This window comes from Nicotiana tabacum, chromosome 10 (assembly GCF_000715075.1).
Source record: "Nicotiana tabacum cultivar K326 chromosome 10, ASM71507v2, whole genome shotgun sequence".
Classification (NCBI taxonomy): Eukaryota; Viridiplantae; Streptophyta; class Magnoliopsida; order Solanales; family Solanaceae; genus Nicotiana; species Nicotiana tabacum.
The window spans coordinates 84516896-84533714 of record NC_134089.1 but is presented as its reverse complement, the minus strand read 5'-3'; the positions used below and the strand labels follow the sequence as shown (position 1 = coordinate 84533714).

Here is a 16819-nt window from a genome sequence, read left to right as displayed (position 1 = left end):
TATTTATACTGAGAGGGTGAGCTACGACAACCGGGAAGTGAAACTCTGGTTGACTTTAGATCTAGAGGGAATTAAGATTTTGGCTAGAAAATCCCCACAGATGGCGCCAAATTGTTTGACCAAAAGGTGTTAAGCTTTTTGTTAAACTAATTAATGAGAAAATAGAGGATAAATCCTAGCCAAGGATAATTAGCTCTAGATCAAAGTGCATTAAATAGGAGAATAAGATATAGTCAAGCTCATGAACCTTTAAGACTTATAAAGGATATCAAATATAAATGACATGCTTACATTCTTGATGTATTGTTCCGTAATGTAAGAATAAAGAAGGAAAAGAAGGAAAAGAAGGAATGCCATTAACAGCTGCGAGATCTATCTTTATTGATTCAAGAAAGATGATTACAAAGATTTGCCGCCTAGATCCGAAACTTCTCTTATTTTTCTCCTGTAGCATTCTCCGGTTCTTCTGCCTCTATTTTCTAAAAGAGACCAGACCCCCTTTTCTGGTTATCTTCCCCCTCTATATATAGTAAGTATTCCCTTTTATCCAACGGTTCTTAGTCAGAATGCCTTAATCCGTTGATTGTACGTTGGTTGTTCCCCTTAAATGTCTCGACATATACTTTGCCGTACAAGCTTTCTGATAGTTCGATCCCGGCAGCAGCCGGGATACTCGTTGTTATGATGTTTTATGAATACGACCACGACTTAATCGACCCCTCGCCATTCCTTTTAATACTGCTCCTCGTGTGGTCAGATTTCGACCTATATAATTCTCTAGTCCTAATCAATGCTATAAACATTCATGCTGGAACACCTTGGCGGATTGGACTCACTAGCAAACTGGAGCTTACATAAGAAGACTTCTATTTTCTTCATGGGAGCTGACGCTTACCTATGATTAAAATCAGTTAGTCAACTTCAAAATTAGGACGAGAAAGAATTCCTTCGCTGTTTAGCCATTTTCATAATTGGTTTAGTTTAGCTGGAAGGATTAATACCTTGCTCAAGCTTTTACTTTGGAGCACTTTATTTTATACTCCACTGGGACATTTTGTCCCCAGCTGTTGACTTGGGAGTTGTTTAGTTTAGATTTACGAACTCCTCATGTAATGATAATTTAATTCAGAATTATGGAAATTAAACTAAGAAGAAAAAACTAGTATGACAGACAAAAAGGTGACCGGGTAAATGACAATATAGCCACATAAATACATAAATGGGCTGTACTTTACACAAATCAGACGATGAAACAAACAATGACAATGCCAGTGATTAACCTCCCCATACCAAATGGCTTATTTTTTAAGAAAACAGTTTCCTAAAAGCATCTTCCAGTGCCTGGTTAGTAAGTAAGAGATATCTTAGGAAGAAAACGTAAGTTTAATAATATTGTTAACAAATCAAATAGTGCTTGATGAACTACTTATTATTAATGAGTGATGATGTATCGTTCAACTATTGAGTTAAGCAATGATATACCGTCAACAAATCAGACAGTCGTGGTGAAAAATGACGTCTACCACAGATCTTTATCAAAATTTACAAGTTTTTAAAGATTTTTGGAAATTTTTTATCAAAAACCAAAAAGTAAAATGCATGTCCAAACATAATTTCAAAAGAAATTCTCGCCCATAAAATTATAACATTTTTTCAAGTGAAATGTATGTCCAAACATAATTTCAAATTTCAAATATCATTTTTCAACTTAATTTCAAATATTACTTTTTCTTTAAAAAATCAAAATATTTATGTCCAAACACCTACTTCTTTCTTTAAAAAATCACAATATAATCAGTACGCGGATCGCTATAAAAGTGGACAACATAGTCATAATGAGAATACCATGTCTTTGCATCCAACGTGTAAACCCAGCTCCAAAGTTTATCCTTAGAAATTCTGTTTATCAAATGGGCAGGGGAAGGGCAGCAAGATGATTTTTAGCCAATGCTACCACCATTTTTCTCCAATGGATGAATTAATTACATTTGGAGACTTGACAACGAAAACGAGATATCCATGAGAAAATACATGCACTTCTATTTTGAAGCTTGGTTTCCAAGCCAAGCATTCTCAGGAAAATTTGTCCCTATAAATTATCCTCGGCCTCAAGCGGTATAGAAAGAAGCAAAAATGAATCCGCTAATCTTCCTCTCGGAGTATTCCCTCTCATCATCTTATACCACTTTGATCAACTAATTAGCTTTCTGAGTCTCTTTTCAGCCAGACTGGCAACCTTATTCTGCGGTTCCAGAACGAGTGCATGTCTGAAATCTGGAATGTCCAAATTCACAGTAAATTAATGAACAACCAAACTAAAAGGAAAACAGAATCCCATCTCTGGGGAGGATACACCATCAACCTAAAACTGATATCTGTGCAGTTTTACAAGTGTCTTCAACAAATATGGTTCTACTTTTGATATCACAACGAAAAAAAGGAAATATAGTTCATGTTTAACATGAACCATGGAAAAAATGGAAGTGACAAAAAATTAGAGTGAATAATATGGTCAATGGGAAAGTGGTTACAAATTGATTATAACGTTTTTAATTCACACACGCACACATTAAATTTATGTATATAGTGAGAGCTTCGAGCCAAAAGCAATGGTGCAGAGGTGTCCACACCTACTGCTACTTAAATAGCTGCCCCGTGACACAACAACAACAAAAAACCAGTGGTATCTCACATTTGGAGTCTTGGGAAGGTAGTGTGTACGCAGTCCTTACTCCTACCTTGCGAAAGTAGAGAGGTTTTTGGTAGACTCTTGGCTTAGGAAAAATATAAAGGTAAAGAAGATTAAAAAGCTCAGGAAAGGTAAAAAGCAGGAAATAACAAGAAGCAGTAACACAGCAAAGCAATCAGAAAACGAAAGCGCAAAAATCGACAGGTAATAACAAAAATCTGAGAATAAGAAATACAAGATTAGCACTAAGTAATGCACTAAAACTACTGGTATGAACAAGGTAGACGCTAGGCTACCTAACCTTCTATCTTAATTCTCAACTTCCACACCTTCCTATCAAGGGTCATATACTCGGTAAGCTTGAGCGTCGCCATGTGTTGCCTAATCACCTATTCCCAATACTTCTTTGGCTTACCCCAACCTCGCCAAAAGCCCTTCACGACCAACCTCTCACACATCCTTGCTGGGCAATCACCGCCTCTCCTCTTCACATGTTTGAACCATCTAAGAGCCCTTTTGGCTAAGCTACCAAAAACTACTTATTTTGAAAAGTACTTTTGTTCAGAAGTGCTTTTCGAAAAAGTACTTTTTCATAGATTAACAGTTTGTGTTTGGTCAATTCATTTGAGAAGTACTTTTTGCGATATTTAATAAGCGAATTGTGTTTGGCCAATCTTTCCAACAAGTACTTTTGAGTGTCAAATTACGGTAAAGGAGAATAAAAATTAGTTTTACATTAGCATTATTTAAAAAAGAGCAATCTTAGATATTTATTATAAGAGAATTTAATTATTTTTAAATTTTTATGTAATTATATTAAAGTATAAGACATAAAGTAATATATGTATATGTATATATATATATATATATATATATATATATCAAGAGGAACCAATATTAGCACTAAGCATATAAAAGCAATAATATTAGTAGGAACATATGTGCTTACAAGTTACATGTATAAAAAACACTACCAATTCTTGAGAAAAACAAACTAGGTAATATTACATTATCAACTATATTATATGCATGCATGCCAAGAAAATATATAAATAAAACTACAAAGTGGAGATCATATAATATTGGTATACTATAAGAGAAAAAAATCATACCTTACGAAGAAAATGCTTGGATATGGTGATTAACATTGTTATTTCAAAGAGTAATAGGAGACTAAGAAGAAACGGCGGAAGAGAAAAGAAGATATCTATTTATAGTAGAGAGATTATTCTAAATAGGAATAAGAGAAGAAAAATAAAAATACGGTAAATATAAAAAAGAGAAAGAAAGAGATGGTAGAAAGAAAAAACGTAAAGGTTAAATTAATAAGGGATGATTTAGGAAATATAATTTTACAGTTAGGATATTTATGTCTTGAAAGAATTAATTTTCTGCTTCTGCTTTTTGTGGGAAGGCATAAGGAACTGTATCATATTTTTGTACAAATATGTAAAGGCTCTACTAATGTTATTTTGGATGCATATTTATAAGACAGTTGACAGAACTGTTGAGCCGAGGGTCTCCCGAAAACAACCTCTCTACTCTTTCGGGGTAGGGATAAGGTCTGCGTACACTCTACCCTTCCCAGAAAGTCTCTTATTGTGAGGCTTCCCTTCCCTTCCTCTAGGGCTTTTCTTCTCTTATTCTCTAAAGGCAGATAAAGCCATCTGATATAGGGCTTTCTCCTGTAATCTGTCTCTTGATAAGAAGCTTTCTTTTGATCTGGGTTAATCTCGTCTTCTTGAAGAATTATGGATTCCTAAACCTAGTAAGGGAAAGCGATTCTACTCCACTAGTGGGATTTTGCTGGGTATGTTGTTGCTTCTTGAAAGAAGCTAGAAGTTGTAGCTTCTTCTCAAAAGCAGAAAAATTGCTTATGTTGCTGCTTAAAAGCACTTCTCGGTTTTGGCCAAACGCCTCATATTTTCAAATAAGTACCTTTTTGACAAAAAAAGTACTTTGACCTCTGAGAAGCTTGGCCAAACAGGCTCCAAGTCTCGCTTCCCACATCTTGTCCTCCACAGGAGCTACTCCCACCTTGTCCCGAGTAACTTCATTCTAATCTTATCTACCCTGGTATACTCGCACATCCATCTCAATATTCTCATTTTTGCCACATTCATCTTCGTGACACACAAGGCACTAAAAAACAAAATAGCAGCAAAACCAGAAAATACCCCGCCACCCAACCCCCCCCCCCCCCCCAAAATGCGTAGAATAAATCTATATCAAGCTACCAACTTTTAAAATTCACATGACATGACTAAGTTAAATTTGGTAATTGTCCTTGTCATTAGCTCCGGAGAGCTCTTAGTGATACGGAGATATCAACCCTGAGCAAATTCTGTGCAATTCAAATATTTCTTCCTACACAAAATGGAATCAATATCTGATAAACACTTACAACAAGAATTCATTGCAGAAAGAACGCAAATGAACAGGAAAGATGCACCTTGCAACGGACAGAGTCACATAGAAGCACCATAACCTCACCTTGTAGAGCCTCTTTATAGAAGAGAAGCGACTCCCTAGCTGTTCCCCGTCTCAAATAAGCCTTTACATTCTGCAATTAAAATAAATAAATTCCGCCAAGTGAGAATACATTTGGATCATACATGCATCAAATAATTAACCTAAGCTACAAGTGGAAAAAGTAGAATAGTATGAGTCTAACCTTACATAATTAAGCTCTCACGTAATTAACTTTATGTATAGCTTGTAAAGTGTGAATTTCTTTTTTATTCTCAAGTTGTAGATAAGTAAATATTGATTTCCTAGATCAAGTATGCTACAGATTTACCCTAGTTTTGGTTCTGATTTCAGAAATCAAATTGTATCTACTCTCGAATTTTTTCGTCCGTCGTGATTAAAGTACCCAATATTGTTTGACCAAATCCGGTACGGATCCCATACCAACACCCATACTAGTGTCGTGTCGACACGGGTGGAGCACTTAAAACTGCCGTGTCGGAGCAACTTAGTTGAATACTAGTATTATTTTGGAATAATATTACAAAGGAGTGTTAGATTAGAGTACAACTCAGAAAAAAGAGTGCACTTAATATCAGTTGCACAATTCCAGAAATTAAATTTCTCCTGATACCTTTTTATCAAGTAAAATTGCTTTAGTACAGTCCTCTTCAGCTTGTCGAAAGCTGCAAGTGAAACGTAAATAAATAAATTAGAACCTCAAGCGCTGAAGAAGTTGTTCTACATGATTTTTTATCATACCACCCCAATTCTAAGTAAGCAGCTGCCCTGTTGCAATAGTATGTGGCGTTATCATTCAATTTTATTGCTTCTGTATAGTAGCTCACGGCTTTGTTCCACTGCTTGCCCTTATATGCAGCATTTCCCTACACAAAACACCATGATAAATTAGAAGAACATACTAATGAAAGAACCCATAACTTTCAGAAGATAGTAAAGTGAATATGGATAACTATTATGCACAACATTATTCCATATTGCATATGCTGTTACTTATGACTGAAATTAAAAATTTGCTAGGATTACGGTAACCACTTAGCAGTAGCAAATCGACTGGAAATCAATGTTACAACAATCGTTGTGAAATTGAATGTTTCTTGTATGTCTTATTAGCGGACTCTTCTTCTTTGGAGTAGAGAATGAAAGTCAAAGTTAATATTTTTAAGTGCCCCCCATGCTGCTCATCAGAGATAATATTGAATACCAGTGCTGGGAGCTAAAAAGCTGTAACAAGGAGATGTGAATTATACTTCAGGTCTTTGTACCCTGTCGGATGAGGATATAAAACAGTTTGATGCCACAAAGAGAATTAAGGAACTGAATATAATCATGTTGAACAAAACTAAGCAGTTGACCTTAACATATTAAAAGAAAAAGAGTAGAACAAAACCTTTTCTTTCAAAAGTTCAGATGCATCAATGCTCCCATTGGTATCCGATAATGGTGATGCACTGGATTGTATGCTTACTTCCTCTTGAAGAGACGAATACATATCCAAGACAGTGTCAAGTAGAAACTTATCAGTCCCATGAGATGCAATAAATGACAGGGATATAGGATAGTTATCATGTTCTCCAAAAGGAATGGAAGCCTGACATTCAAAACAAGGAACAGAATATGAAATCACTAAAGAATGGAAAGAAATCTGAAGTATGGGGAAGACTAAGTACAGCATGATGCTTGAATACTGCAAATGAAATTACCTGACAGCAACCTGACATACTGGCAATGCTCAATAAGGCAAATAGTCTATCATGAACTTCAGCCGATAGACCTTTCCTTGACTTTAATTTTGAAGGAGGATCTGCGGTCGTCGGAAGTACCAATATGCTATTGTTCTTCAAATAAAAAAAGTGAGTCCTTGAGATGCATATTCCATGAAGATCAAATAGATACCACAAACATGAAAATCAGAGTAAAGATTGTCTGGCTTTAGAATGAACTGAGGTCATTTTTTTACATTCAACTCTTAGAAACATTATTTTATGTCATGTGGTCAAGCAGAGGAATCAGGGATCTCTGTGAGATAAATACATTGATAGTCTAGAAGGTAATGTTGAACTCATTATTAAATTGGTGTAGAAAGTTTCTTTGATAGTTAAATCTATACATGATTGTATAGCTTTAACATGCCATTAGATATGCCGATACAATAGTTGGATGTAAAAAGTGGGATTATGATACATTGGAATTGTAATACAAAGGACCATACTAGTGGGGGCATTATAAAAAGGGAATAGCTAACAAATTGGTTAATGACATCGACCATCCTGTAACACGATACTCTATTTGAGGGATAAAAGAAATCGAAGCAGAGGGGTTTTGAGAGAGTAACCAAATCACTAACTATACATGAGTGTTACGAATCCTTTTCTATTTAACAACCAAAGGCCCATCACCAATAGTCCAATACTATATGTGATATGACTGTTTCTGGCCAACCAAATGACTCCCTACTTTTTCTGATGTATTGTACATGCCAAACATTGTGGGACAACCCAAAACACAAACATGTTACATGAAATGGGATGCAAGACCAAGTGTTATATTGCATCAGAGATTAAAGTGGTAAGTGACATGGTAAACTTTTCAAACTGTTTCCTTGACATTTGTACCCAAAGTTGTTTGAACATTTAAGTGGTATTGATGAAGATGAGAAGCTAATGGTACCTCATAGCTGCCACCAACGGAGTGGTAAAATCTCAGACCTCAAACCCCACCCCCCACCCCCCCACCCCCACAAAAAAAAAAAAACACCAACCCCAAAAAGTCAAGTAGGAAAAGAGGATGTATGAGGAAAAAGGAATCATAATAAACAAGAATTTTTTGTTTCATATTTAAGCTGCCGAAAGATACCTTCAAAAGATTCTGCATAGCAACTCGCATCTCGGTCCTAACTTTGTAAAGAATTTTAATATTCTCAGGAGTCGAGGTCATTGCTGCAGCAACATGAGCGGAGACTTTAGAACCTAACCTTGGTTTCACCGCTTTCATCCATTCTTCATAATTTGTTTTAAACTCATATCTGAGAAAAATTAAGCAACAGAGATGATGGTCATGGGGAAATCAAAGCCTCGACTACATCAGAATTATCGACGAGATAAGGCAGGATGAAGAGGAAAAAAACAGAGATAACAGAGATAGCACAGATGCAGCTGCTGAGTATGTCTATAAACTAAGTTTAGACAAACATGAGAAATAGTACACTAAAAGGCATACCACAGTGAACCACGTAAAGCAATCTTTCTCGAAAGGCAACAAAAATAAAGAGAATACTAAATGCTCCTATCTGATTCAAAAATAAATCCAGTTGATATTTACTTATCCCAAAAAAAAATCCAGTCCGCTAAAATTGTTTTTAATGACTGAGAAATCTGTCTCGGACCGGCCGCAGCCTTCGAAACTCAGGGATACTTGGTCCACCCCCTACCCTTCTCCACTTAAACAACAGGCTTAGTTCACATGGCGCAGAGCCCGAACCTGTGACCTAAGTCATAAGCCCCTCAACCTTTGCCACTTGAACTAAGCCCTACAGGCAAAAATCCAGTTCGACATTTCCCACCAGTACCTGCTATCCGTCAGCGCTTTACTACTAATAGAGAAAATCAACAGCACCTTGCAGATGGTTGTCAGTGCTTTACTGCTAAAAGTGCAAAATGCAGCACTATAACTATCAATTAACAAGTCACGTGCTACTTAACTTCCAAATAATTGCAGTTTTGACAAAGTTATTGATATATTGACAAGGTGGAGTGCTTTAAGCTATGAAAAACTCCAGCTAGCGGTTGAAAGTTTCAAGGTGAAAGTGGCTTGGTGAAACATACACTGCCAGTGCTGGAATGCCCCATAGTTGCTTTGGTTATAGATCATAAATTATACAGAAGTCTTCCAGATATAGTGAACAAAGCAAAGGTAAGAATCCTACTACATTTGCTAGATGAATATATGGTCATGATTGAGAATTTAGCGAAACAGCAGAACAATTTAGAATAGGATCAAAAAGTGGGTTTTCGAATATGAAACCATTCAGCTCCAATTCCAGTATCCCCTCTATGCCAAATACTTCATAATGAGTTTATGCATCATCTAATGTGCAAGAGTATCAAATAATTAGTTTACTACGAACCAGATCTAGAGTTGTCCATAAACTTGAGACTATTTCTTAAGTAGCTTTCTTTATTCTACAGGTGAACCAAGACTTTAGTGAAGATGAGGAAAAGAAGAATATACACACAGTGGACTCTCGTTGAAGGAGAGAAACAACCATCTTCTTAGATCAAAGTGGTATGCGGAGGGATAAAGTATTCACTTTCACGGCTTTAAAAGGCACAGCTCCCCATGGATTTACAGAACTCAAAGATGAGATTTCCAACGCCAGAAAAGAAAAGGTAAACGGAGAACCTCTGGGAAACAAACTATCTCCATGCAGATGGAACCCAGGAAGGTACAGGAGGTGTTGCAAGAAAGAAGCAATGATCTTGCCAACAAATAAACCACGCTGGAGGGCAGCTCAATGTTTTGCACATGCATGCCTGAGGTTCCTCACATAGACAAACACTGCTATCTCTCAAGGTGGTCAACCCAATGCAGGAGGCCATAACTAAACTGTAGCCAGATGCTATTAGCTTTCGCTCCAAAAGAGAGAGAGAGAGAGAGAAAGAGAGAGAGAGAGAGAAAGGGCTTTGGAGATTTTCGTGGACAGAGATTCTTGTGAAGAGAGAATCCAGCAAATGAGTTGCTCAAAATTTTCTGAAACCAATTCTGGTGCATATTAAATTATAAACCGCTAAGATACGGCACATAGCAGGACATGTTATCAGACAGTGGAAAGCATAATAAGAGCAGCTTAAAAAGTCTTTCTTGTAAGAAAATAGACTAGCCCATCAAAGAATGGCATGTGCATGACCTTTGAAGAAGAAACATCACAGAAGAGAGAGCCGTCAGGGTAGACATCCCATTTTGCTGGTTGATTGATTCTTCACGGAAACCTTTCAAGCTGGGTACATTTGATGCAATATACTGCCCAAGGTTCAGATGTTTCGGTGTCTGGTCTGTGCAAATACAAGAAAAATAAGTGATACAAAGGAAGTAGATAATACCAGCATCTGCCACCCGAATGACTGCATCGAAGAATTGTAATACTTATAAATTAGGAGGAAAAAGGACAAGGCAACCTGCAACTTACATCCAGATAATTTTTCTATTACTTTGCTCACAACATACATCGTCTTCTGCTTTGGTACTTTACACAGCTGAAAAAGATCATCAGCTATGACAAAGCATCTTGTCCTCTTAGGTTCAACTGATGCTAACTGAAGTAAAACATGTCCAACTCGATGCAGCACAGATGGATCACGGGCCAACCATCCTAATAAAGGCATTGCCATCATCAAAAATTGAAACTGATATAATGCCTAGCACTAATACCTGAGAATTCTGCATATTTTTCCAATAGTGACCAATGTAAACTTTTTTTTTTAAATAACAGTGACCATCTTAATTTTCAGTTAATCAAACTTCAGAAGCTGAAATTTCAGCTTTACCATCAACACATTAGCCAAGGCATCTATAAAATGATCCAGATACGCCTCAGTCATGAGTATTTACTACGCAATTCCCCCCATTGCTTTTACCGAACTTCTTGTATCAACCAGTCATCGAACATATCTTTGTTCTCAGTGTCTTTTGTTAGTTTGGTGTTTACTTTTGTGATACATAATAAATTGTCCATTGTTGATTCTTTTAAAGAATAGATCATCGCAATTAGATGAAGGAATAAAATATGAAAGGATACTATGATTCAAGGAAATTTAATGAATGGATATATGATCAACCAACATTTATCGGCTCAATTGTTCACTCGCCTATACAAGGTTGACTGACCTGTAGACCTAATATAATCTCTTTTTCCCTGCAATAGTCCCTTAACCCACTTCCATTCATGCATTTTATTTTAAATGTATTTGCAGCTAAAATGTCTAGAACAGTAGATGGCAAAACGGCGCACAGTTGCAAATTTCCCACCAGGCACCCCCAAGTACGATTACACAAACCTAGTCAATATGGAACACCTTCTGCAGGTTTTATGGTAACAAAAAAGGAGTAGCAGAGGACTGAGGGCGATTGACTCGGGAGCCACAAGTTTGTAATTGGATAGCCATTGAGCAACATCAAGACGATGGCAGTGGTCCCAGCGCTTATCAAAGGTTAACATAATCATAATTAATATGGTTTCAACGGAAGTACTACTCACTCTTAGATATGAGCATGCAATCTTATCCACCAAACTTGGTAAGGACCTGCCTCTGGAAGGAGGAGAACAACAGTAAAGTCCGCTATAGTCCACATGTTGAGGATCAGAAGAAGGAAGAAGCGAAGGAACAAAAGGAGGAATGAAAATCCAATATTTAAAAATTGTATCCATAGGAATGTGTTTGATTAGCTACTAGTAGTAGATGAAAGAATTGCTCACCAACTCAATAATCAATAGTTGATCTGAGCAGATGATCAGCCACAGAGGGAGAGGGACACGACTTACACTCCTAAGGGATGCGACAGTAGAAAGTTTCCTGCAATGAGCGAGAGCCTGATAGACCAATGCCACGTAGAGATGAAGTGCCCAAGGTTCGCGGACCTTTTTCCTAGAAAAGGCAATGACGTTATTTGGAGAATAAGCATCGACAGTAATACGGGGGATGCAAGCGTTACAAGAAATGATTGAGAGTTTAGCTCCCATTTGGCCATAGAATTTGGGAGCTTGTTTTCAAATATCCGTTTGTTTATAGATTTTAACCATTTTTGGCAGATTTGAAAACAAAATCTTCAAATCCCATAAGCATCTCTAGAGTAGTTTTTGAAGTTTTCTACTCACAGAACTTCAAATTCTTTTCAAGTATAATGCATATCCAAACACAATTTCAACTTTCAAAAATCATTCTTTATCTCATCTTTAAAAACTTATTTTTTTCAAATTTTAACCAAATCTATGTCCAAACGCTAGCTAAGAATCTGTAGATGGCTTTATGTCCACCTTCAAATCCTAAAGATCAATCCTTGAGAAGCAGTGAAAGTACCAAGCTGGAATACAATATGGGCAGCGGATATTTCCAGGGGAATGGTGAAATGCATGGATTGGAAAGAACACCTATGGTAAAAGTACTTTATTGGGCCAATACCGACAATAGGAGACGAACGCTGGGGGCAATTAGGAAGGAAAGCGTTGTAAGAAACGATAGTGATGGTAGTGCAAAGAACTAAGTTAGAGAGAACTGAATATTTCAGAATACGTGAGAATGGTCCTCTGTTTTTATTGATTTTATTTACAGATACAAAGTTACTTTATTTACTATGATTTCCTATCCTTCTAATTATGGGATAGCTTCATTAACCATACACCAAAGTTGCTAACACTAATACAGTGGTCACCTAATTACCTCATAACATTAAGTAGCTGCCTCATAAATCTGAAATAGTTTAACACTCTACTTCAAACTTGTGTATGAATTTGTCCCAATTATACTTGATAATGGCCTGAATCTAACATTTTGCAAATAGAATCAAAACATGATAAAAAAAAAACATTAATAGCATTTTCGAATTTGTAAAAAATGTGGGCAGTTGAGTGGACATGTCTACTATACGAAATGTTGACTTCACAGGTCAATTGACGTGAGGTGATTGGAGATGTCATTTGACCTAGACAGCTAACTAGATCAGTCAGCTGAAGTAGATTGTTGACTTGACTGGTTATTCACATGGCTGTGAATGTGGCAGCTAATGTGGACTGTTGACATGGTTGTTAATGACAGTACTAGACCTAGCATGTGAGGCATGGGGCGCTGAGGAGGATTCTGGAGTATGTTTTTACCGTTGTATTCACCTTAAGAAAACATACCTTCTGGCGTGGCCAGTCGACAAATTTGACAAGACAAATAGATGGGGCACGTTATTTTTACAAATAAGTGACAAGTTGGACAATGCCAAAGAAGAAATCTCAACAAGATGGACTGGAGAATGCAGAAATAGGTTGCTAGCGATGTAGCTAAAGATAAAGTTGAAAAATATGGAGTATCCTCTAAGATCCTGCGCGCATTAAGAATTTAGAAACAACACTTAACTTTAAAATATCCAGGAATGCTCTTGCAATAGAAATGTTTCCAAGTCCTTGTGTATCAGTACTAAATATTGTAGTTTTTTATTATTTCCTTTAATTCATTAACTTATTTATTCCTGAGGAAGCCACCTAATTTACATTAGACCAATTAAATAGCTGCCTAATAAATCAACACATGTTCTAATAGGTTCTTGTGACAACTAGTTTTATGGTTGTGAAAAGTATCAGAAATTGGGGCTGGATTGGCCTTCAACAGTAAAGAAGAGAACAGGTAAAAGTTCCTTTTTATCCCATTTAGCATAAAAACTTTTCAACTTTTTTTCTCCTTTTTTTGGTGCTGTTCTAATATGAAAAAGGGAAGAACTTTTTATTATCCTGGTTTCCACCAATGCATTTTGCAATAAAAAGTTAAGGGACTTTTGCTGGGAGACTATTTCTACCTCTTCATTAACTGCTTACATACAACTGCAGATAAAGATTTTGGCCTCCTGGACATTGTTTTGATAAGTCACAAAGCAAATACTGTGGTAATTGGAGATAACGAAATTATACATACCAATACTGTCCAAACTTTGCGATACAGGCAGGATGCCAATAGTTGATATGGCCCCATGTGACGGTCTAAACCCAAAGACACCACAAAATGCTGCTGGTACTCTAATGCACCCAGTCGTATCAGTACCTGAAATAATTCAGCCTCTGTAACCATCTAATTTTCTGAATCTGAAGTCAAATCCTTTTACAAATTGTTACCACTCCAATCTAGTTAAACAGAAACCAATCAACCTCGTAAAAATAAAATCCATAGGTCTTTTTTTATTAGTCCAGTACAGTCAGAAATGTGGTGAAACTACTTCACACATATCTAAGATGAGGAAAAAAGAGTCTGACATTAAATTATCCAAAAGAAAAAGGAAGGCACCAAAGAGGAGGCCTTGACCACAGCAAGAATATATCTTCAGCAGGTCCAACATATTTATGCATCATATGCATACTTTAAACCATTATGGCTTAATCAAAATGAAACAGGGAACACAAGAAGAGGAAATCTTTGAATCAGTGACTCTTAATAACTGTAACTTCAATTGAAAACCCATACCTAGAGCAAAATCAACTAGTTCAGCTGCAACAGCAACAGCCGAGCCACTGGATGAGCCACCTGGAATATGAGATGGCACTTTTGGATTTGTTGGAGTACCGCAGTGCAGATTCTCTCCAGTAACCCTGAAACATTCGGGGGAGGGGGGGGGTGTTAGTGGCTTAGTGCAGCGTCCAATAATAGCCATTGATATAGCTGAAAATCATACTCTCTCCATCCCAACTTTTCAAACACTCTTTCCATTTTGAGACATTCTAGAATGTTTGTTACCATTCCATTCCTATACATCTTTCACAACTTGTAAGAATTCAAATTCATCAAATGATTCAGTTCAATTTTGATGAGATGTTTTCTCTATCAAACTACTGTTCATGGTTAATTTAATGTTTATCTAATAGATTTTTTTTATAAGGTAAATTGTATTAATCAAAAGGGAAAAAAAACTCCCATATACAAGAAGTATACCAAAAAGTAGAGAATTTACATCAAAACATAATTCTCTACAAAAGACGCCAATCTTCTAGACAAGTAGGGGCTATATGAGTGCACCAAAAAGCGATCAAAGATAAAAGACTATTCTTATTTATCTAATAGATATACAGGGTGTGTATGGTACGAGGGAAAATGACTTTCTGGAAAATGTATTTCATGAGGAGATCATTTCATGGTGTTTGGTAAGACGGAGTCATTTCTCATGAAAAACATTTTCCATTAAAAGGAGGAAAATGATCTCTCTCACTTGTGGGCTGAAGTCATTTGCCTTACAACTATCTCATTTCTAACTTCATATTATTCGTTTCAATTAAAACTTAGACATTACCATTAATCTCTAGTACCCAAAATTTCTTCAAAACACTCTCCCATTTGTTGATATTATTGTTAATCTTTAATATATATTTCTTCTGGGGAAAAATTTCACTCACCAACCAAATACTAGAAAACATTTTCTAGGAAATATTTCCAGGAAACATTTTCTAGGAAATATTTCCATGGAAAATGACTTCCTTCATACCAAACATACCTATGATTCAAATTAACTTTTGAAACTCCGTATCCAAATAAATATCGTCAAATAAAATGAGAAGGGATTAATGTCAAACAATAAATAGTATTAAAAGCATAGCTACCCGAGTCCAAATTCATCCATGATGGTCTTTCCAACACAAGTAGCACCATTCTTCAAAAGAGCAGTCACGACCATGGCTGTCTTCGTAGCCACCTCATGTGTCCGCTTCCACTCCGGACTACCGAAACCCGTCACAGATTCCTTCACATCAATACTATAAGTACATGAAAAAAAAATAATTAAAACCAATTCCACGTCCAAAATTGCATTATCAAAACAAAATGTTAGTCCAAAAAGAACAATTTTTTTAAAAAAACTGTTCTTTATCAAATGGCCAAATTTATTTAACAGAGGAGTGTGACAGAACTTGTCTTTGATAGCAAAAGTGAGGGCAGAAAGGGAAAGTGGAGCAGCGGGAGGAGGAGGTTGAGGAAACGGAAGCAGCTCAATGCGTTCAATGAACGCGCCAAAATCTTCTTTGATTGAGTTTCTGGCTTTAAATCGTCGCCGTTGAACTTCAGCCAGGATCAATATTCCGGCAACACCGACGCCGATCACAACCCAGACTTTGGGGTTCGATACATTTAGCTTCGATAATTTTGTCATCACCGAAGTTTGGTCGGCGAATTTAAGGGTTTAAGGAACAGAGGAAATGGTAGTACTGATTTTTTGGGTTTTAGAGAGGAGAGGACAGGGAAATGGGGTTTAAGAGGAGCTTTGTCTGCGCAGCTGTAGAACCTTCCACGTGCTTGCGCGCGTTTCCTTCACGCGCGAATCTTCCTTTTTCGCAAGATACAAGAAAACAATTCCTTTTATCACGTATTCTATCACTAATCTTGCAATTTAGACGGCGTTCCGAAAAGAATGATATATTTTTACTATTAGAAATAATTTAAGTTTAAACTCTTCATTTTATGGGAAAAGTGTACAATAATAATAACGATTCAGCAAAATTTTACTAGTGGGGTCTAGGGAGGATAGTATGTACGCAGATCTTACCCTGACCCCAAGAGAGTAAAGAGGTTGTTTCCGAAAGACCCTCGGTTCAACAAGACGAAAAGAGACAATATTAATTCCACAATAGAAACTATAGGTAAATAACAGCATGAAAATGAGAAAGTAGATGCAAAGCAAAAACGATAGACAGAATAGACTCGGCACTATGAAAAGCGAATGAGTAGTAAGACACAACATTGCTACTAGCTCAATCGACAAAAATCGGACTAGCCTCATAAAGGTACGAAGTAAGGAAAGACTCAACTACCTCCTAACCTACAACCCTAATACTCGACCTCCACAGCTTCCTATCAAAGGTCATGTCCTCGGAAATCTGAAGTCTCGCTATGTCCTGCTTCATCACCT

The 16819-nt window shown here is 36.7% G+C and overlaps 1 protein-coding gene across 1 annotated transcript; it reads right to left on the bottom strand.

Annotated features, from left to right (window-relative positions):
• Window positions 1-1833: 1833 nt before the first annotated feature.
• LOC107780508 (outer envelope protein 64, mitochondrial) lies at window positions 1834-16148 on the bottom strand. The gene is made up of 13 exons (XM_075223026.1): window positions 15825-16148; window positions 15519-15671; window positions 14392-14516; window positions 13849-13974; window positions 10365-10547; window positions 10086-10230; window positions 8036-8204; window positions 6883-7017; window positions 6570-6770; window positions 5921-6045; window positions 5793-5844; window positions 5183-5252; window positions 1834-2274 (listed from the first exon to the last, which is right to left on the bottom strand). Exons 1-13 carry the CDS (start codon window positions 16061-16063, stop codon window positions 2192-2194), a joined length of 1806 nt encoding a protein of 601 aa, XP_075079127.1. The 5' UTR covers window positions 16064-16148; the 3' UTR covers window positions 1834-2191.
• Between the last annotated feature and the right edge of the window lie 671 nt (window positions 16149-16819).